Raw genomic sequence first — 21,624 nt, 5'->3', positions numbered from 1 at the left:
TGGAGACCCGATAAGTGCGATTGCAGTGGGTATGGGAAGCACACAGTCAAGAGACTATAGACAATATCTACTTTACCACTATAGACGTATATGAGAACTGGCATCCTCTAAACTAGGAATACCAATACATAATGATTACACCCCACTTTGGCATAATAACAAATTGCAGGAATTTAATCGCATCCAGAATTCTGACCTATGGGCAACCACGGGGAATATATTACTTACACCATTTGATCACTAATGGAACCCTTAAGACATTTGATGCGTTAAAAATGGAATATATGATTCTGAATCAAATGTTTTTTCGTTTCCTTCAGGTCAGACATGCGATCCAGACACAGTTTTCACAAGGTCTTCCACGACCCACTCCTAACCCTATAATAGCAATAATCAAAGATACAGACTCGAAAAAAATTATTTCTTATTTTTACAACATGCTCTCTGCTCCTATTTCAGCAAAACTAGCTTACGCTTTGAAACCAAGATGGGAGAAAGAGGTTGGGATATTAGAAGACGAAGAGTGGGAGGAAGCTCTTGAAACATGTAAGTTGGTGTCACCCAAGCTTTCGGACAGACTGACCCAAGTTTATTTAATTCATCGAGCGTACCTCACTCTTATCAGGGTTGCAAGATCTAGAAGAAGTCAGCCTACCACATGCCTAATGTGTGGTACTGAAACAGGCACATTCTTTCATCTTATTTGGTCCTGTCACAAGATACAAGACTATTGGAAACAAATAGTTACCTTTTTACATGATGACATGGGGTCTCCATTAACTCTGGACCCAAAGCAATGCCTCTTGGGAATTTTTCCAAATGTACTAGATAAATATACTTTGATATTTCTACAAGAAACTTTATTTTCGGCTAAAAAAATTATTGCCAGACAATTTGAGACCTGAACCCCCCCGTTTGATAGACTGGAAAAGAGACATAAACACGACTCTTCCATACAAAAAATACCTTTATATCAATAGAGGTTGTCCAAATAAATATAGCAGAATCTGGGATAGGTGGCTACAAGAATCTATAACGTGCACATAAATAGTGCTTGTTACAGGATTATGGAAATGTAAGGATTACATCAGAACTGAAACAATTAAATGTATGTAATTTTTCTATATATAAAGTGACCTTGTTTATGCAATTCCTTTTGTATGATTGGGGAAAAATGTGTATCAATACTCTGTACATGTTATGTATGATCATGCAAATAAACAGTTTGTTATAACGTAAAAAAAAAAATACACCCAGAAGTAGGATATATGGGCATTTTAACTAGGAGTCAGACATGAAGCTATATAAAGGGTGGAAGGGAGATATAAATATTTTATATTAAAGCAATACTAAAAGCTGACTTTTTTTTTCTTCTATGGATATGCTCGTTTTAAATATATTGCACAATACTGGTAAAAGTAAAACCACTCACTTCCTGCCCAGGACTACGTGTCCCATGATGCATTGCTCCTCACACATTCACAAGTTCTCAGGCACTTATTGGCCTGTATGGGCGGTGTACTGAGCTGTGTGTCTGCTGCACAGTATTTCCTGATATGTAAACAAATAATGCACTCTGTATGCAGGCAAACTAATCGGCTGGCCGATTATTCGATTATGAATTTTCATAATGGATTAGTTGTTTCGGCCCTAGTCGGTGTATTAAACAACACATACAATGGGCATAATAGCTTTTGCAATGAGCATATTGGCACCTATAAAAGAGTTTAATTACTATTAGGCTGCTTTCACACTGATCTGCGGGTGCCGCACAGTGCACCTGTGGTTTTCCTGCGGGTTCGCTGCGCTGAGCCATAGACTTCTATGATATCTTGCAAATTTGGTGCACTTTCAGTAAGTGAACTACACCCACAAGATGTAATAGCAGTCTATGGGAAAGCGCAGCTAGCCTGCAGGAAAGCTGCAGGTGCACTATGCTGCACCCGTAGTGTGGGAAAACCGGAGCATGTTTGTGTGAAAGCAGCCTTATAGGGGGCTCAGGACAGTAAGGGCTCATTTACATTTGCAGTTTGGGGGGGGGGGTAAAAACCCCATAGTTCATTGTGGCCCGCGATCGCTAACCAAATCACTTAAGGGGCCCTCACTCTTTGAAAGCGATTTAACGTGAACTTGTCAGTTCAGTTTGGAAATGGCATATAATCCATTATTATGTAGTAAGACACCTTAGGGTGCTTCTAGATACCTTAGGATTGCTTGAATTCAGCTGCAAATGCTGGCAACCAGAATATGATTTCATCTGGTTGTGCAGACAGGGAAACCAATTTGATGCTTGTGCTGCATTCCACTGAGATTCTGCCTTCGTTTGTTCTAGTGAACCAATCCAGATGTAATATACACATATCAACTAGGCTTAGAGTCTAAGCACCCTTTCTAAATATTAGAATTCAGTGCAGGGGACACTAACAGCACATTGTGAAATGCTGGTGGCATATTTATGCTCTTACTTGGGACAAACATGGGTATTTGCATACCTAATTTTTATTTATTTTTTTTCTTTTTTTTTATGGTGCGCTGAAACCTGATTAAATGAAAAGTATGTAACTGCATATTGTGATACCTGATGTTGCATAATGGTGCTAGTTTGTGTAATATTTCCCTGCGACTTGTGCTGTCTCACGTACTATTTCCCTTTGACTGGTTCATTTAAAGTGTATCTAAATCCAAGAACAGAAATGAAGTTTATTGCAGCTTGCTGGTCCTTTGATATGGTGGCTGCATTTTCTTTTTTTACATATTTTCCTTTATTCTCACCCGGTGATTCTGCCAGTAACACACTTCCTGTCCTAGGGCAACAATGACCAATCACAGTACTGGCTGTGCAATGTTGTGACCTTTAGGACAGCAAGTGTGTTTACATGAAAGAACCCCAATCCGCTTTGCCTTTCTTCATAACATAGGGGGAAGGGGGTGGTGGTGTTGTATAGCCCAAAAAGACCTTGGGAACAACAATAACATGTTACAGCACAGTAAAGACAGAGAGCATAGAAATTGATAAGCTCACTAGATTTATGGTAGGATCAACAAAATACAATAGGTTTAGCAAAATTTCAATGGTACATTAGATAAACCAAATGGGAATACCTTAAAAAAAAAAAAAGTTAGTTGTAACGGTTTACATATACTTTAAAGGTAAATTTAAAAAAATAAAATCACTACCTACTACCTCAGTAGCTAGTAACAATTTTACTCCATTCTAATTGACACAGCAATCCTAATTGCTGCATTATAAAACAGAAGAAGCTGAAATTGCCTCTGGTTGGGAGATGGCGCATGCCAGCCAATGCCCTACAGTGATACAGTCAGCTGTCTATGTCCACAAACGAAATAAAGGCAACAGCAGTGATTAGCAGGTTACCCATTGTTAAAATGCTGTGAAAAAAAGCCTACCCAATGTTAAATGCTACTGGAAAAAAAATGGGCATGGTGGCATTAGAAAATATCTTCTGTGCTAGACAAGAAACTGGGTTTATAATAAACCTGTGCCACTGCTTTCCATGACAAATGGTCACTGTTGATATCTGAGATGCCTCTCTATTGAGAACATATGTTATACCCTGCTATTGAATATTTTATCTTGAAAGGAGAATGGTCAAAAACAGATGAACTACATCCTTACATGGCTAATTTGTTATTATACGTAAAGCCCAATTCCAAGCAAAAACAAAATTGAAATGGTACATTGTGCATCAATTACCCTACTCCTCAGTTTTGCTTCCATGCACCTCTTCCTAAGCCATCCTGCAATGTAATTGATCAAAATCACAGTTTCCTCTATGAGCCAAACCATTTTTCTACCCTAGGGGCTGGGCATTTTTTTCCTGCTTCACACTGGTCCCCTAGCCACCTCCTTGAGTTCTCCCATCTCTGGAGCCTATGAGAGAGGACCAAGCACTGGATGTGTTGCCTCCACCAATAGGATGTGTCCACATCACACAGACTGTGATGTGGACTCCAGGAAGTAAATAGAAGAAGTATTGTCATGTGACTGAGGCTTCAGGTAAGTAAAATGGGTATTTGGATTGGGTTAATTAGAAGAGGGTGGAAGGGGGGGAGCTCATATCCTGGAGTTGGGCTTTAACCACTTAAGGACTGGGCCTATTTTTCAGACTCGGTGTTTACAAGATAAACTCTTTTTTTATTTTGCTAGAAAATTACTTAGAACCTATTTGCGCTGTAGTCTTACAAGCACACTTTTTTTGGAAAAAATACACTTTTTTGACTTAAAAAATAAGACAACAGTAAAGTTTGCCCAATTTTTTTGTTTGTGAAAGATAATGCTACGCCGAGTAAATTGATACCCAACATGTCACGTGGAATGGCGACAAACTTTTTACCCTGAAAAATATCCATAGGCAACGTTTAAAAATGTCTACAGGTTACATGTTTAGAGTTAGAGAGGTCTAGTGCTAGAACTATTGCTGTCGCTCTAACGATCGCGGCGATACCTCATCTGTGTGGTTTGAACACCGTTTTCATATGCAGGCGCGACTTACGTGTGCGTTTGCTTCTGCGCGCGAGCTCGGCGGGACGGGGCGCTTACATTTTTTTATTTAATTATAATTATTTAATTTACTTTTTATTTTCACACTGTCCTTTTAAAAAAAAAATGCTTGGGTCACTTTTATTCCTATTACAAAGAATGTAAACATCTCTTGTAATAGAAAAAAAAGCATGACAGAACCTCTTAAATATGAAATCTGGGGTCAAAAATACCTCAGATCTCATATTTACACTAGAATGCAATAAAAAAAATAAAAAATAAAAATGAAATGTCCTTTTTATTTCTTTTTTTACCAAAAAAAAAAAATTTTCCCCCTTACGAGCATTGGGCGGAAGTGATGTTTGACGCTTCCGCCCTCCAATGCTATGGAGCCGAGCAGGGGCCATCTTTCCCTCACTCGGCATCCAGGCAGTGAGGGGAGCGGACATGATTGTCTCCGCTGCTACCGACGGCTCTGGTAAGTGGGGGAGATGACCGGAGCGCGGCGAGAGGGGGGGAAACTCCCCTCTCCTGCCCCTGATAAAAGCAATCTTGTGGCGAATCCGCCGCTGAGACTACTTTTATCCAAAAGGGGACCGTCGGCCGTTCTTAAAAATATTGGGGTTATGGCAGCTAGCTGCTGCCATAACGGTATTTAACGTCAAAGTGGCGACTTATAACAGAGGCGGGCAGTCCGTAATCAGTTAAATATGCTTACTTTATTACCAAATCTTGCCTCTACCTTGGTGGTTAACAAAACAAAAGAAATTGTTATAAAGTTTTCAACCAATATATTCAACATCAAATGATCCTTAAAAATCCAAATATACAATACTGTGCAAAAGTTAAATGTAAATGTAAAGCAGCCTTTCTCATTCTTTTCAACACATTATTACTATACTGTACTATTACTATATCTACAACTCGTGATACATTGGTGTGATGTTCAGTGGGAAAAATGCTCCTTACATTTGTGGACATTTGGAAGAAATAACCCCCTTACAGATAGTTACTGTAAAAAAGATGAATGGTGTCAGTGAGAATTTATCAGAGAAGCAGAAATTGCACAAGGAACCATTAGCAACCCCTGTTTGAGAAACCCTTATGTAAAGTAAGAATGCTTTAAAAAATACATAATTTAATTGTTATCAATTTACAAAGTGCAAGGTGAGCAAATAGAATAAAAAATCAAAATCAAATCAATATTTGGTGTGACTACCCTTTGGTTTCAAACCAGCATAAATTCTTAAGGGTTGGAGAGCAGTACAGTACTGAGTAGGATAGTTATCCATCATGCCATACTGTCAGGGAGGCATGTGATTGGCCCCAAATTTATTCTGTAATAGAACAACAACCCAAAACAAGCAGCCAATGTCATTAAGAACTATTATCAGAGTAAAGAAGACCAAGGAGTCCTGGAAATTATGGTTTGGCCCCCACAGAGCCCTGATATCAACAACATCAAGTCTGTTTGGGATTACATGAAGAAACCGAAGAATTTGAGGCAGCCCACATTGGAACAACCTACATGCTGAGTTCCTTCAAAAACGGTGTGCAAGTGTATCTAGAAGAATTGATGCTGGTTTGATTGATTTTGTTATGGATTTCTCTTCTGTTCATTTACTTTCCATTTTGGTAACTGATAATAATAAATTAACACTTTTTATTTCTGAAAGCATTCTTAATTTACAGAATTTTTTTCACATCTGCCTAAAATGTTTGCACAGTAGTGTATATGTCTAACTAAAAAAAAAAAATGACACTACTCAATTTATGCAATGCAGCTCTGCAAAAGGGGGTTCAGATTTGGTGCACTAAAAATGTGTATCCATGTGTGCATTCTCAGTTTAATAGATAATGAATTCCAATATTTGTTTTTATGTCTCACAATTCCTGTTGCTGTGAATTGTTAAGGAACAAATGACACTATTCTCCTCAGAATATGTCAGCAGGACATCTGTAGGAGAAGCAAAAGCTTGGATGTGCAAATTGTCCACTGGTTATGGGCATATTGACAGAGACCAGTAACTTTGAATTGCTTATGCTATGCCTACCCTTTGCTTTTACGTTGCTGTAAATACTTTTGTGCTTTTGTTTTTGTTAGAAGTTGTGAATACACAATATCAGTAAGGCACACTGGCTTTAAGGCCCCTTTCACACTGGGGCGGTGGGGGCGTCGGAGGTAAAACGGCGCTATTTTTAGCGCCGCTTTACCGACGTTTTAGCGGCGGTATTCGGCTGCTAGCGGTGCGGTTTTAACCCATGCTGGTGGCTGAAAAAGGGTTAAAACCGCTCACATAGCGCTGCTACAGCTGCGGTATAGCCGCGCTGCCCCATTGATTTCAATGGGCAGGAGCGGTGAATACACCGCTCCTTCAACGCTCCAAATATGCTGTTTGCAGGAGTTTTTTTCCTCTCCTGCCAGCGCACCGCTTCAGTGTGAAAGCCCGAGGGCTTTCACACTGAAGAAACAGCAGTGGCAGTTTTAGGTCAGTTTGCAGGCGCTATTTTTAGCGCAATAACGCCTGCAAACCGCCCCAGTGTGAAAGGGGCCTAAAAGCAGGCATTTGAGGGGTGTTAAAAATGCCCCTCAAACGCCTATGCAAATGATACAATAGACAGCACACAGTGCTTTTCACATTATCAAAACATGTTGAAGCATCATGTTGAGTCAGGAGGCGTTAGCCTTTCAACGCCTCCCATTCAAGTCGCTTTGCAAATGCTCTAGCAGGAGGTTGCAGTGCAGTTGTGGGGCATTAAAATTTGTGTATTTCCTTTAACGTCACTTCCCATTTAAAAATTGGCATTTGTGGAGTGGTTTTAATGTGCCTTAAGGGCACTTACACACTGAGGCGATGTGAGGGGCAAAGCGCCGCTATCGGCGCTTTACCATCGTTTTATCTGCGCTTTATAGCCACTAGCGGGGCGCTTTTACCCCCCTCTAGCACCCATGTAGAACTGCTCATTTCAATGGGCAGGGGGGCTTTAGGAACGGTGTATACACCGCTCCTAAAGCTCCCCAAAGATGCTGCTTATAGGACTTTTTTTAACGTCCTGCAAGCACACCGCTCCAGTGTGAAAGCACTCGAGCTTTCACACTGGCGTGACAGGAGAGGCCTGTAAAGTGCCTCAGTGAGAAAGTAGCCTAATGCTCATCAAATGCTTTAAAACTGCGCATAGGGCATTTGGGGAACCTTTTTAACACCTCAGTAATGCTTGTAAAAACCCAGTCTAAGACCCATATTAAAGCTCATTAATGCAAGTCTAATGCCCATACTAATGCTATAGGAGTGTTTGTTAAGCGTTAGAAATTTAGTCAAGTGTAAACAAGCCCTAATTTTTTTTTTATTTTTTTTTTTATAGAAACATTTGTGAGTCTCTATTTGGCAGAGCTTATTTAATACTACTAAAAAGCAATTGCTTTAGCTACAGATATAAAGTGGTCCTTTTGTTGCTTTTTAAAAGAGAGCCCACTATATGTACACTGTAAAAAGTTGAGAAAATGCTAGTTCCGACCCTTCAAATAGCTTAATTGAAGGAGACCAACCTAAAAACTGAGATGAACAAAGGTTCCTATAGAAGTGAGACTTTCTCCAATGCAGAGAATGGCAGACTCTCATGAGAGTAAAGTCCATGCAAATAAAAAAAAAATTAACTACACAAAAGCTGCATTGCCTCACCCTAAAGGCTGGTACACATGGAGAATATTGGCCGGTTCAACAGAAACCGGGCAACATTTGCCCCATGTGTACAGCAGCTTGTCCAACAGAAGCCAGTCTAACGATGGCTTTTATCAAGCGGGCATGCTGGGAAACCAGCATCAGATCGCTGGGTTGAACGAAAACAACTCCCCATGTGTAGCAGGCATTAATAGTCTATTATGATTTATGCAGCATTAGACATTTTAGCACTTTTTAGTTTGTCTTGATTTTCAGGTTACTTGAAGCTGGACTTCGGCAAAGTCTCTTGACTCTCAGGATACGTGCAGCTAGATCTCAGCTTTTTCCTGAGTACAGTACTGTGTTATGAAGAAGCATATTAAATCTTTTTTTTTTCTGCAGCAGCACAGTAAGATGCATTGTGATTAAAGTAAAATGCACACAAGGTTGAACTAGTGCTTTAGTATGGCACTAAAGCTAGCTACACTTTGAGATTTCGCTTATTCAGCTCCATCCATGTTAAGCATTGATAGAAGAATCTGTCAGCTATTGTATTCAGATAGCCATGGCACCTGTGAGGGTGCAGTCACTGTTTGGCTGACAGATTTCCAGCCAGCTCAGTTGTTTTTTCTTTTTTGACAAGCCAGGTGGTGCCATCATCACATCACCGCCAAAGGTGGAGTCATATTTGGCTAAGTTTGTTCCCGTTTTAGAGAAATGGCTTGCGAAAAAATTCCTATAGTTTTTATTACTGTATATTTGAAATGAAAAAATATAGCCAAAAAACTCAGAGTACACAAGGAGGAAAAATATCTCAATCCTGCAACAGCTAACGTAAAACTTCAATCCTCCAGGGGTATTCACCATGAAAACAAAGTAGAGCTTGAACTTCTTTATAAAGGTACTCTCAAATATTGAAGTACCTACCTTTACAGTACAAAACCCAGTGTAACCAACTATTGCATGGAAATAAATTATTTAGCCACAATGGACCCCAATAGCATACTGTGGTCTATTGTACCACTGTACCTCCTATAAAAAAGTGCGAGAGCTAATTACAGGATTTGTTTGGAATGAACAGCCTGAAGTTTCTCTATCTTCCTTTACATTACATTTACACTTCAATAATGGCATATATTCAGTTACTTCCACTAAAGGAATAAAACAAACAAAAAAATAGGCCAGTTGGGAGTAGTGTTTGTGTGTGTTTGTGTGTAAAAACGCAGTATACCAAAATATCATATTTTACTAAGCATTCATACTCTTGGGGACCCCTAATAAAAAGAACCCTATTCCAATTTCAGACATGTCAGTAAAAAGATATTCCTAAAATTAGTACTGTTTAAAAACTTAATCCCACTCCACAAATAATACAATTATTAACACTGAAAACTACCAGAAATAGTTATAAGAAGACAGCACTATACTTTACATAATTCAGTAAAAAAGGAAAGTAAAAAATGTAAGTCATACTCTAGTTTCGATAACTCACTAGTTGCATAAAGGCAGGAATTAGGTCTGATTTGTGCAAGTGACGCTTCAGATCTGTGCAACTGAGCCCTTTATGACATATCTAAAGAACCGTATTGCAACCCCAATTCCAATTGAAAATAGAAAACATATAAAATTATTCTGTGATGGACATCATTGCAAGGGCTCAGGAATGCTTTAAAAAATCACTGTCTGTGATCACAGTTCGCCTTGCAATACAAAAATGAAGGTAAAGCTATCATATCAGCCATACCCTAACATGATCCAGAAAGGCCATGTCTTCTCTAGGCCAAAGCTCATTTAAAATGGTCTATTGCAAAGTCGAAAACTGTTTTGTGATCAGATGAATCGAAATGTGACATTCTTTTTGGCAACTATGGGCACCGCATCCTCCGGACCTAAGAGAAGAGGGACCTTCCTGCTTGTTATCAGCACTCAGTTCAAAGGCCTTAATCTCTGGTATTGGGGGGCATGCTAAATGCTAGCAATGCTAATAGATATCAGGGTTTTAAAACCGCATATGCTCAGTCAAGAATGCAACAACATTCCTCTTCCAAAACTCCAACAACTGGTCTTCTCAAATCCCAGTGGTTTACAGAGTGTTGTTAAAAGAAGAGGGGATGCTACACTGTGGTAAATATGGCCCTGTCCCATCTTTTTTTAGAAATTGGGGTTTTATTTTGCCAGCTTTTTGTTGTCATGTCATCAGTTTCAAATTTACCTTATTTCTTTCTTTAAAATGGTACATTTTCTCAGTTTAAACATTTGATATGTTTTCTATTGTGAATAAAATATGTGTTTATGAGATTTACAAATCATTGAATTTTTTTTTTTTATATATAGATTTTACACAGCATCCCAACATTTTGGAACTGGAGTTGAAAGTAAGTGAAAATAGTAAGTTGGTCTCATATGACCATAACACTTGGATGTTGGCAGAGAGTCATGTGGTGACAACAATACAGCGCAGGATGATATTCTTTTGAATGTCTGCCTTCAAAGACTTGTCAAGTTTTATCACAATAACATAATTTCATAAAGCATATGGTAGTTTGCCATGCATTATTTGCCTTTTTATAACTAAAAATGGATTGTTGATTTATCTTTAAACCATTTTCTTGTGTATGAGATGAGTTTATACCACACAAGGTTTTTTTTTTTCTTTCAAGGTATTATGTATGAAAAAGTCAGTTCAGAGATGAGAACACAGGTTCTTTGTTTATAATACTGCTAATTTCAGGCTTAGAATAACTGTGCAATAAGAGGTCTTTTGAGGAGAGGGGGAAACCTAACTGTTTAAGTGGTGGATAAGGCAACACGTTTTGTAATATTGAATAACAAATATGAGAAAAGAAGTCAACTTTCGCATGTCCATTTCTTGTAAACTATTTTTTAAATTTTATATTTGAACATAAATGATCATGAGATAAAATAACTAAACTATCTCCATTAATTGTGCCTATAGAGCCTCATCTATTTCTGATAAGTCACAACAGATTGTGCCATTTTCGGGCATGTACAAATATAAAGCTTCAGAACTTAAATACTGAGTAGGGAAGTTTTTATACTGGAATGTGTAAATAATATATTTATATACAACTAGGAACATATGCATTCATAGTATATTCAAATCTGTTCTCTCTAGCCCTTCTGGAATTTTCAGTTTGAACAGTGAAGTTTATTTGGTTAAAGTGGTTCTAAACCCTCTCATATACTGTACGCAGTGAAGTGAATAGGCTCAGATGAAACAAATCCTTCTAAATGTTTTACTTGTTTATCTGCAGTCTTCTCTTGTCTGCATTCCTTCAAAAGAGCACAATTGTGAGCAAATCCTTTTGCATCTGTGAGGGGGGTGTAGAGCTGCAGTTACAGCTCTTATACACTGTGTGGAAGCTGATTGGAGGAAAGAGACACGCACCCCCTTCACATAGGCAGAGGCACGAAGGAACATGTAGAGCTGTATTCTGAATAGACAAGCTGTGTGCTTATCTCCCTGCCCGTCACAAGTTTTATCTCACGTGTCGGGAAAACTTCAGAAGCGACTCATGCTAATAACAGAGTAAAGAAGCATCAGAGAGAAACCACACTTAGAGCTTCGGAGAGAGACAGGTAAACACTACATATATGTGCTTAGTTCACATTTCATGACATTTCATTTACAACCACTTTAAAAGAGAAGGTTCCCTATTAATCACCTGTACAAGAGACCTAGTAAATCAATGAAATTGTACAAAAGTTGACAATGTCTTCAATATAGCCTTGGTAAAGGTAACCTATTATTATTTCTGAAAAAAGCTAGCTGCCTGGCTGTCATACGGACTCTTGCATAATTTATTTGGTTTGCTGACCTATAAAAAGCTGTTAAGGACTTCTGAGTTTCTCTGATTTTCCACATTTGAATATTTGATCTAGGTCAGTGCTCAGGAAATCTTTAAGTCACCATAACAACTATGGCAGGTCTTGACAATGCTACTTTTTATATAGATTGTGATAAGGAATGTGGGCACCTGTACAGTAAAAATGTATGCTTTGTGTATAAGACTTTGCAATCTATATTGCTAACTGGTGATGTGCTAAATTACCCTAAAGGGCAAGTTCACCTTTACAGAAAAATCTGTAAGGTGAACTTACACAGGACCCCCTTCTGGCCCCCCCAGTCCTGCTGACCTGCATGGTGGCAATCGCCCGTTCTGAGCCCCGGTATAACCGCCTCAAGGCTCCAGGGCTTAGACATCCCTGAAGCTTAATCTCCTAAATGTACCCCTTCAGGTGGGACATTCAGGAGCATTCTAATTGGTTGGCACTGACCAATCAGAACCTGCGTAGCCCGTCCTATCAGCGGGGAAGAAGAAGAGAGAAAGCTGAGAGGATTTCTAAGTGCCCGAGCCATGAGGCGGCTATACCAGGGCTCAGAACGGGCGATCCTCGCCATGCAGGTCAGTAGGAGGGGGGGGGGGGTGAGGTGTGTGTAAGTTCAGCTTACAGATTTTTCTGTAACGGTGAGCTTACACTTTAAACCTGATGATTTTTATGTCATGGTGACTGTTGAATAATGCAAACATTGTGATTTTTTTATATTTAAAAAAATGGAATTGCTGCATTTAGTTGTAGGTATCTTCGTGATCAGTATCCAGTGTGACTCAGGGCATAGACACACCTTCTTGTAAGTCCTTGATGCACAGATGGCAGCTCCAACTTCCTACAGGAAAAGCACAGTAATTCTATTAACCATTAAAATCATATTCATTATTTTTTGCCATATATATTGCAGTGTTCATAAGTTCTCTACTATAGACATGAGATGCATGCATGTAAACAGACAACTTTTCAATCCAGTAGTTACTTTTGGCTATTTGTAATAAGAACCAGGTTTACCCTAATCATACAGTACAGTTCACAAACTGGATAATCAAGGACCCTGTGGTATAGGCTGCTGCCTTAAGGTGATTGGAAACTGGCAAATGTTTTGGACATGTTCCCTAGGCTTACCACTATAACCAGACTCCATTCATGACACCTCAGTTGTTTGCTACTGTATTTAGGTGATGGACCTTTCTGCCCTGTGGAGACGTTCTTCCATTCTTAAAGGCTAAGTCTTTTTCTAAATTCCAGCTTCCCTATGTACCAATATAGAATTAATGTACTTCTTTTGCAAAAAAAAAAATAAAAAATCCGTCCATTTCTTCTACACACACTTACTTCACGGCTGTTTAAAAACACTTATCCATTACTTCTGCCTTACTTGATGGACAGACTATATAATAGGGCACAATGTCAAAAAGTAAACCAACAAGGGTTATGACCCTCCCTTACTCTATCCAAAAATTAAAAAAGTTATGCCTATAGGTCTGCTTTAAGGCTCTATGCATACTAGACTCTCAAAACGCTGGATAAAAAAAGGTAATATTTTGCATTTTCTGCTGGCCTTTTTGCAGTGCTTAGGAGCATTTGCAAAAGTGTTTAGGAGTGGCAGTGGTTTTGTTAAGGAGAAGTCGTCCACCGGCGTCCTAGTGGTGGTAAAGCCCTCATGGCTTATTTGTACCTACAGGTATAAGGCTTACCTGTAGGTACAATAAGTGCACCATTTAGGAGATATTTACTATAGTAGCAGTCAGTGACGTCACCAGCACACTGCACTCTCATTGGACGGTGTGCCGTGGCCCCCACGCATGCCATTGCGTCATCGCGGCTTGGCCAGTCAAACAGCTAAAGCCTGCAAACCCCGAAGGAAGACCAAGTGAAGATGGAAGCACTGGGGAGCCAAGACAGTGCACCGCTGGAGGGATTTGTTATACGGTAATTCTTTCATAATGTGGTAGTAAGCAATGCATACTGGCACATTATGGTAATATCCTGCAGGGACCCAATTTTATGAACTCTTTTTTTTGCGGTTTACTACCGCTTTAAGGAGGGGCCGGCAAGCCGGCTGCCGCATCCTTAATGACAGATATCTCATCGGCTGTCAGCTGAAATGAAATGCAAAGAAAAGAATTGCCACCATTAAAAAGAAAAAATGGCAGGGGGACCCCCCAAAATCAATACCAGACCCTTATCCGAGCATGCAGCCTGCCAGGCCAGGAAAGGGGAATTATTGGAATCTGGAAGCCTCCTTTAACAAGGGGCCCCCAGATCCCGCCTCCCTATGTTATATTGTACCCCTACTCATTCACCAAAAAAGTGTCATAAAGTAAATAACGTACACAAGTCCTTTTATTAAAAAAAAAAACAAACAATGTCCCTCTGTGAAGATCCATTGTCAATTGCAATAAATGCCGGCCACTGGCCGCTGTCTCATTGGTGATACACTTAACAAGCCCCTTAACCGCTTCCCGTCCGCCAGCCGTCATATAACGTCCTTGACTTTGAGTGGTGATATCTGAATGATGCCTGCAGTTCCAGCCATCATTCAGATATCTTCTTTTTCAGCCAGCGATTCCCTGCACCATAAGAGTGATCATAGCTTATGTTCAGCCGCTTGATCGTTCTTACGGGCACCGAGAGGGGACGCCACCCTCCAGTGCTTCTCCGGGCTCTCCGCTGCCATCAGCGAACCAGAGAAGGGATTTTTAAGTACCGAAGTTTGGTGCCATTCCACGAGCGTATGCAATTTTGAAGCATGACATGTTAGGTATCTATTTCCCCGGCGTACCATCATCTTTCACATTTATGCAAAAAAATTGGGCTAACTTTACTGTTTTTTTTTTTTTTTTACAGTATGAAACTTTGAAAAAAAAAAAAAGTTTGAAAAATTGCTGCGCAAATACCGTGCAAGATAAAAAGTTGCACTGACTGCCATTTTATTCTCTAGGGTCCCTGCTAAAAAAATGATGTTTGGGGGTTCTATGTAATTTTCTAGCAAAAAAAATATGATTTTTACATGTAGGAGAGAAATATCAGAATTGGCTTGGTAGGAAAGTGGTTAAGGAGGTCACAGGAGGAAAGGCACTTCTTCCACGATGGAGGGCTCACCCCCACCACCTCAGGAGCGCCCCTCTTTTGTATACAAAGAGTGCCCCATCGCTCTCACTTAGTTTAATCTTAAAAAAACAACCAAAATTCAGCCCTTCCTTTTAGCACAAGACTTGGAACACAGAGTCCATCAAGTCTGCCACACACAGACAAAAATTTCTCAGCACACTTACCACCTAGCCTAGAAAAAAAAATGACCCTGTCTTAACAATTCACATTAAAAACTGAGGTTTTAGTTGCACACATTTATATAGTTGCACAAATATAAGTGGAAGCCTCAGTGCTTTCATCAAGGCTCACCTGTGTATTGAAGTCCTAACTCTATATTTTTGAGAGTCTCCAAGTTGGAGCATATATAGCAGTGGATACATTAAGGGCAGGTTTGGCTGGAGGGAGCTCCTTTTTTCACTGGATATATGTGAGGGTTTACAACCACTTTATGGTAAAAAAAAAACCTTCTGGTTGCAGCCCCCCTTATACTTACATGACTCCCATCTCAAGCAGTTTGCTTTTGGGGCAAACGCACAGGAGTATCAGACAGAGCCAGCAGGGGACCTCAACAGAGGAGGTTTGGGGCCACTCTGTGCCATACCATGGCACAGAGCAGGTAAGAATAAGATGTTTATTGTTTTTTAATTGAAAAAAAATGTGTTTAGAAATGCTTTAAGTCTGCCAGATGTGTTTCTGTGTTATTGGCTCTATCATGCAAAAGTAATTTCTTGATTCTTCACAAGGATAAATGTGTCTTTTGTCCAATGCCCTCCTTTCTATCCAAGGTGGTCTCAGCCTATGACTTTAATGAGGACATAGTCCTTCCTCCCTTTTGCATCCCAAAGAAATTCCACTCCTCTGTCTGGATTTAGTCAGAGCTATCGGGGTCTCTCTGACAGCCACATCCTCTATTCAAAAAACACTCTCTTTGTATTGCCAGCAGGGTCTCGTAAAGGACACCCTGCCTCTGAGTCCACCATTGCCAAGTCGGTAAGACAACTCAGTGTGAAGGCTTATGTTCTTAAGTATAAGTTGCCCCCAGTATCTCTACATGGTTACTCCACCAGATCATTTAGATTTTCCTGGGATTTCCCAATATCAAGCTTCTGTTGTTCAGCTTTGTAAGGCTGCCACCTGGTCCATACCTTTTCTAAGTTCTACCTGGTGGATGACCAGGCCTCTGCAGATGCAGTCTTTGGCCGCAGGGTGCTTTTAGCAGCACTGAGTTGTGATTTTGACCCTTGTTTGCTGTTCTGTTTGCCTTGTTGTTGTCCACTCATCTTATTCATTACTTGTGCATGACCCAGGGTCTATGAATATTCAAAGTGCATTCTGTACTATACGATTAAAGCAGAGGTCCACCCACCGCTGCATAAATTAAAAGCCAGCAGGCACACATACTGCAGCTGCTGACTTTTAATAATCGAACACTTACCTGTCCTGGAGTCCAGCGATGTCGGCACCGCAGCTGATGTTTCCATCAGCTGTCGGGTGCATGCCGCCTCCATTGCGAGTAACGGAACCCGCCGGGAACCCTACTGCGCATGCGGGAGTCTCCGCTCCTCTCTCCTACTGGCCCAGCGGCCAGGGAAGGAGGAAGGAGCCCGGGCGGTGACGTCGATGGCTGAGGCTCCCGGAAGTGGGAACAGGATACCTGTGAAAGACAGGTATCCTGTCCCCCCTCCCCCCCGAAAGGTGCCAAATGGTGGCACCTAAGGGGGGGAAGGAGTACAACGAGTGGAAGTTCCACTTTTGGGTGGAACTCCGCTTTACGATGAAAGGAATTTTGACTTGCCTGTAAATTCCATATCATAAAAGACACAGGCCACCCTCCCCTCTGTTCCTATGTTATTCTTCATTTCTTGCTAAAAAGAGGTCACATGGAGTGGGGTAGAGTTAAAGGGGTACATCCAAGGGTTGTGTTCAAAAGCTTTAATAGTGTCCATTCATGGTAGCAGCCACCAACCAAGGGTTTACGAATATCCAGCCTGTGCCCTTTCCACCAAGATATGAAATTTACAGGTAGGTCAAACTCCTTTTACATGCACAACCCTGTTTATATAAACTGTGTTGCAACTGGGAGCTAGTGTGAGCCTCCCAAAGCAGCCTCTGTCACTTACAGCAAATACCTCTGATTGGCTGCTTTCACTGCCCAGATTCTTAGGTGCAGAGAGCTGAAGGGGCTGTATATTTACACATTGTGAGATGAAAAAATATATTTAGGCTTTATCTCTGGATTTTCTCTCTCAAAAATCTGACCATAATGCAAATTGTCAGTAAAAGCATTTTAGTGTAGTATAGCAATTTTTTTTTTTAAATTTAGTATAGTGTTTTCATACATTTTAGGAAATATAATTGTATTAAGTATTTGGACCAGCTTTGCAAGTATTTAAAGGCATATTATCATTTACAGTTAAAATAAATAGTTGCACAAATTTGTACCTTCTGGGGGTTCATCCATTGAAGGACTAAGACAGTACATATGGTAACCACGATCACAGTCGTCACAAAACAGGAGCTGTTCCTATATAAATAGAGTATGTTCTATAAGTAAACAAATTCACTGAAAACATTTTAATACTGGAGTTCCACAAAGGACTCTATTAGTTTGCCATAGTAACATATTGATTTCAGTCTGTGAGTATACAAAATTACAAGTATTAATAAATTATTCCACAGAAATGGCTATCCAAAATTATGTTGAATTCTGTTCTGTAACTCTACCCCCTCTGTATTTTTTTTCTTTTTTTTCGTTCTTTCGCTTTGCTTTGTTCTCAGTATTACATGAAGTTTCTACTGACCAATTGTAAGCCAGCTTTTAAACAAAGGAGCAAAAGTTACTCATTATTGCTCATTCTCTGTTTTTCTGCTTTTAGACAATACTACTTTGAGTTTTTCAATAACTTAATATTAGACACTGTACATAATGCTTTTTTTAACCACTTGCCGACCGCTACAAAGCAGGGAAAGAAAATCCATCACTAAAAACACCACAGTACACAAAAACACTGGCTAGGCACACATTTCACCCTTTGATTGCCCTAGATATTTAACCCCTTCCCAGGCAGTATCATTAGTGCAGTTGCAGTGCATATTTTTAGCACTGATCACTGTATTAGTGTCACTGGTTCCCAAAAAGTGTCAGACTGTCCACTGCAATATCGCAGTCCTGCTATAAGCCGACGATCGCCGCCATTGCTAGTATAAATAAAATAAAAATTTCAGTATATATACCATACTTTGGAGACACTATAACTCTTGCGCAAACCAATCAATATACGCTTATTGGGATTTCATTTAACAAAAATGTGTAGCACAATACATATTCACCTAAATGTTATGAAGAAATTAGATTGTTTACATGTTTTTTATTGAATATGTCTTACTGTATAGCAGAAAGTAAAAAATATATATTTTTTTTCAAAATTGTCAGTCTTTTTTTGTTTATAGTGCCAAAAGAAAGCTCTTATTTGTGGAAAAAAATGACATTTAATTTGGGTACAGCATTGCATGACTGCACAATTGTCAGTTAAAGTAACGCAGTGCCGTATTGCAAAAAATATCCTGGTCATGAATATGGGGGGGGGGGGGGGGTAAATCTTCCGGAGGTCAAGTGGATAATATATAATTCAAGGTGCAAAGAACTCTAAGACACAGTTCACATTGATGCTAAAATCGCTCCAACTTTGAAGCTATTGTCGCATCAGAAGTTGGACCCCATTCTGTGCAATGCATCTGTTCTAAATGGTGCGACTTAGAAAAAGGTTCCTGTACTACTTTGGTTCGACTTGCATTGACTTCTGGTAAAGAAGTTGCATGCAAGTCATGCCGAAGTCTCGCTGAGGTCTGACTTTGAAGTCGTGGGCAGTGTGAACCCAGGCTAAAACATAGTTGAATACTGATCAGTGTAGGTTTTCCCTGATGGTTATGTAAGTCACCCACAGCTACACTCCTGACAATGGGCAAGGAAATTTCAAAAGGTAAGTATATTTTAATGTCCAGAATATTACTTTAATTTTGTAAATGGGTTCAGAACACTGCAGGACTAGCTGCAAGGAAAATAGGGAAGTAAAAAAAAGTGCTTGTGCATGAACCTATAAGCTGGCACACCACAAAATTCTCACTCATATGATACCCCCCCCCCCCAAAAAAAAAAAAACTCATAAAATGGGTTGCATCCTCACCTTGTTAACTTTAATCTGCATGACCCTGATTTACCACCATTTTTTAAATTTTTTTTATTTAGTCAAGCACTTTGGTATCTTACATCATTTTCCGATGTTCCACAAATGATGCAGGACTTGCATTCAATGCACTGCCATTGGTAGGTTTTTACAGCTTCAGTCATGTTTACAGTAAATTGTAGACAAGTTGGGTGACCTACAAAAGAAGAAGAAAATTAAACTGGTTCTAACTTACAATTGTGTAGTGTGATATTTGAATGTAACAATGGATGTGACTAAATGGAGTGAAATGGACAATAAACCTTTTTGCTGCCAATCACATATGAGCCTCATTCACACTCAGGGATACATTTTATTTCTAAGAACGCTTACTTTTTTGTAAGTATTTTGGTGTATTGTGTAAATCTCTGGATTTCAGAATATATTTGTGCTCTTTATACCTTTTTAGGAGCTTGTTTAATGGTGAATGTGACTTCTACCAAACATCCATGGGTAGTGAATCAATCACTGTCATTTTAAAACACATGACCTGGGAAGAGTCACCTCCAGTGACTATTTGGTGAGCGTCAGATTAACCATTTTGTAAATTTGCCCCTCAGAGTGTTTCTGATGCTAGCCATATAAATTGAAATCTTTGCATATTAGATGTGTTTAGCCTTATGCTGTCATTTACTAAAGCTCTGAGGATAAACAATGGAGGTAAGATATGCAGTATCATCTTTGTTCTCTTTTTGTCAAAACAAAGTTTTCCTAAAACAGAAAGACGGAGGCTGCACACAAAGAAGGCATAGTATAACACGTCCAGGCACCAGCATGCATCTCCATCTCCAGCTTAAAAAAAAAAATGGTGAACATCAAGATAAGTTTCTAATCAACGCAGAATAAACCAGCCTTCTTCTACAAAATAAATAAAATAATAATAAATAAACACTAGCAGAATAGCATTTCCTTCAACAATTCCTTTATCTATACATGGTCACTTTTGCATATCTGAAATCTATCCGTGTGTGTTGTGTTTTTTTTTTGTTTCAGTATTTGATACCCATTGGTTCGAAAGGTCTTGTCAGCGTTTTTCTATGTATAATGATTCTTTCCTGCTTAATATTTTTATTTGGTCCAGTCTGAGGAGGAGGCATTTCATGTTAGACAAAGGAATGCTGTGGTAGTCCTTTTCGTTGGTGGCTGAAATGATCATTGAACTGTGGATGCAGTTTTCTTAAGTTATTTCTCTGACAAGAAAATAATTGTTAGCATGGCCTGAATGATTACAACCCATAAAATGTCAACTGAATAAAAACCCAAAATATTATAAAAATAAAAGCTATCTTTTTGCTGTGTTCTGATCTGAACGACAAGTGGAGGTATTATTGTTTTTGTACAGTAATAGAAACACTCCAGGAGCAGACGAGGATATGACTTGTTCAGAATGTTAAATGTATAGCCTTAATCCAGTGTAAATAATGGTATAGATCATAATTTTTATATAATTTATTTAACTTTATTCTTAAGATTTTTGCATTATTTTAGAAGAATGTTATTTTTCTGCATGTGTAGCCTTAGCTATAACTTAAAGTGATTTTAAAGACTTGTTTTAAAAAAAAAAAAAAAACTTGTTATACTTACCTCCTCTGTGCAGTTGGTTTTGCGCAGAGCAGCCCTCTTCTCGGTTCCCTTTTTGCTGCTCCTAGCCCCTCCCTCCTTGCTACAGGGGGCACCCAAGCCGAGTCAGAGCTCAGTGTATCCATTTAGATATGGAGCCCTGACCTGGCCCTGCCCCCTCTCTCCCCTGATTGGCTTACTGACGGCCATGGGAGCCAATCGTGCCGCTGCTCTGTCTCATCCAATCAGGAGGAGTGTCCTGGATGGCTAAGGGGATTGTGGACATTGCCAGAGAGAGGAGGAGCTCAGGTAGGTAATAAGGGGGGTGCTGCTACACACAGCAGATTTTTTTATCTTAATGCATTAAGATAAAAAAGCTTCTGCCTTCACAACTCCTTACAGCTGATGATAGTTTAAGCTGGAAAGTGTATGAACCAGGTCCAGTTAGTTGCTTGACATTGTTCAATCATTTCACATATTAAAAAAAACTGATTTGGTTAAATGTTGCCAATATAAACCAGTCCTAAGATGAATATGAGCCATTGCTAACCTGTCTTAAAAATGTTAGTTGCTTGGCTACCATTCTGACCCTCTGGTTTCACCTGTTAAAATAAATGAGTGGAAACCACTCTCTTGATGGGATATTCTCTGTCAGAATTCAGTTAAAATATAGCTCAGACTTGGATACCATTCGCTATGCTTTAATTCTGACTTCATCCATAGCTGATAT

The 21,624-nt window shown here is 39.5% G+C and overlaps 1 protein-coding gene across 5 annotated transcripts in view; it reads right to left on the bottom strand.

Moving 5' to 3' along the window:
• Positions 1-8,072: 8,072 nt before the first annotated feature.
• Positions 8,073-21,624, bottom strand: part of DPF3 (double PHD fingers 3) — a 458,181-nt gene continuing 444,629 nt past the window's right edge. For all 5 annotated transcript variants that reach the window (XM_073610451.1, XM_073610453.1, XM_073610448.1 and 2 more), the window contains 3 exons: positions 19,379-19,491; positions 17,554-17,635; positions 8,073-12,850 (listed from right to left, as the gene is read on the bottom strand). In XM_073610451.1, coding sequence (XP_073466552.1) covers positions 12,792-12,850; positions 17,554-17,635; positions 19,379-19,491 — 254 coding nt within the window. In that variant the 3' untranslated portion in view covers positions 8,073-12,791. The remainder of the gene's footprint in view (positions 12,851-17,553; positions 17,636-19,378; positions 19,492-21,624) is intronic.

Source organism: Aquarana catesbeiana, linkage group LG13, assembly GCF_042186555.1.
Source record: "Aquarana catesbeiana isolate 2022-GZ linkage group LG13, ASM4218655v1, whole genome shotgun sequence".
In the NCBI taxonomy this organism is placed as follows: domain Eukaryota; kingdom Metazoa; phylum Chordata; class Amphibia; order Anura; family Ranidae; genus Aquarana; species Aquarana catesbeiana.
Note: the sequence above shows the minus strand (reverse complement) of the source record. Positions and strands in the feature narration are given on the sequence as shown.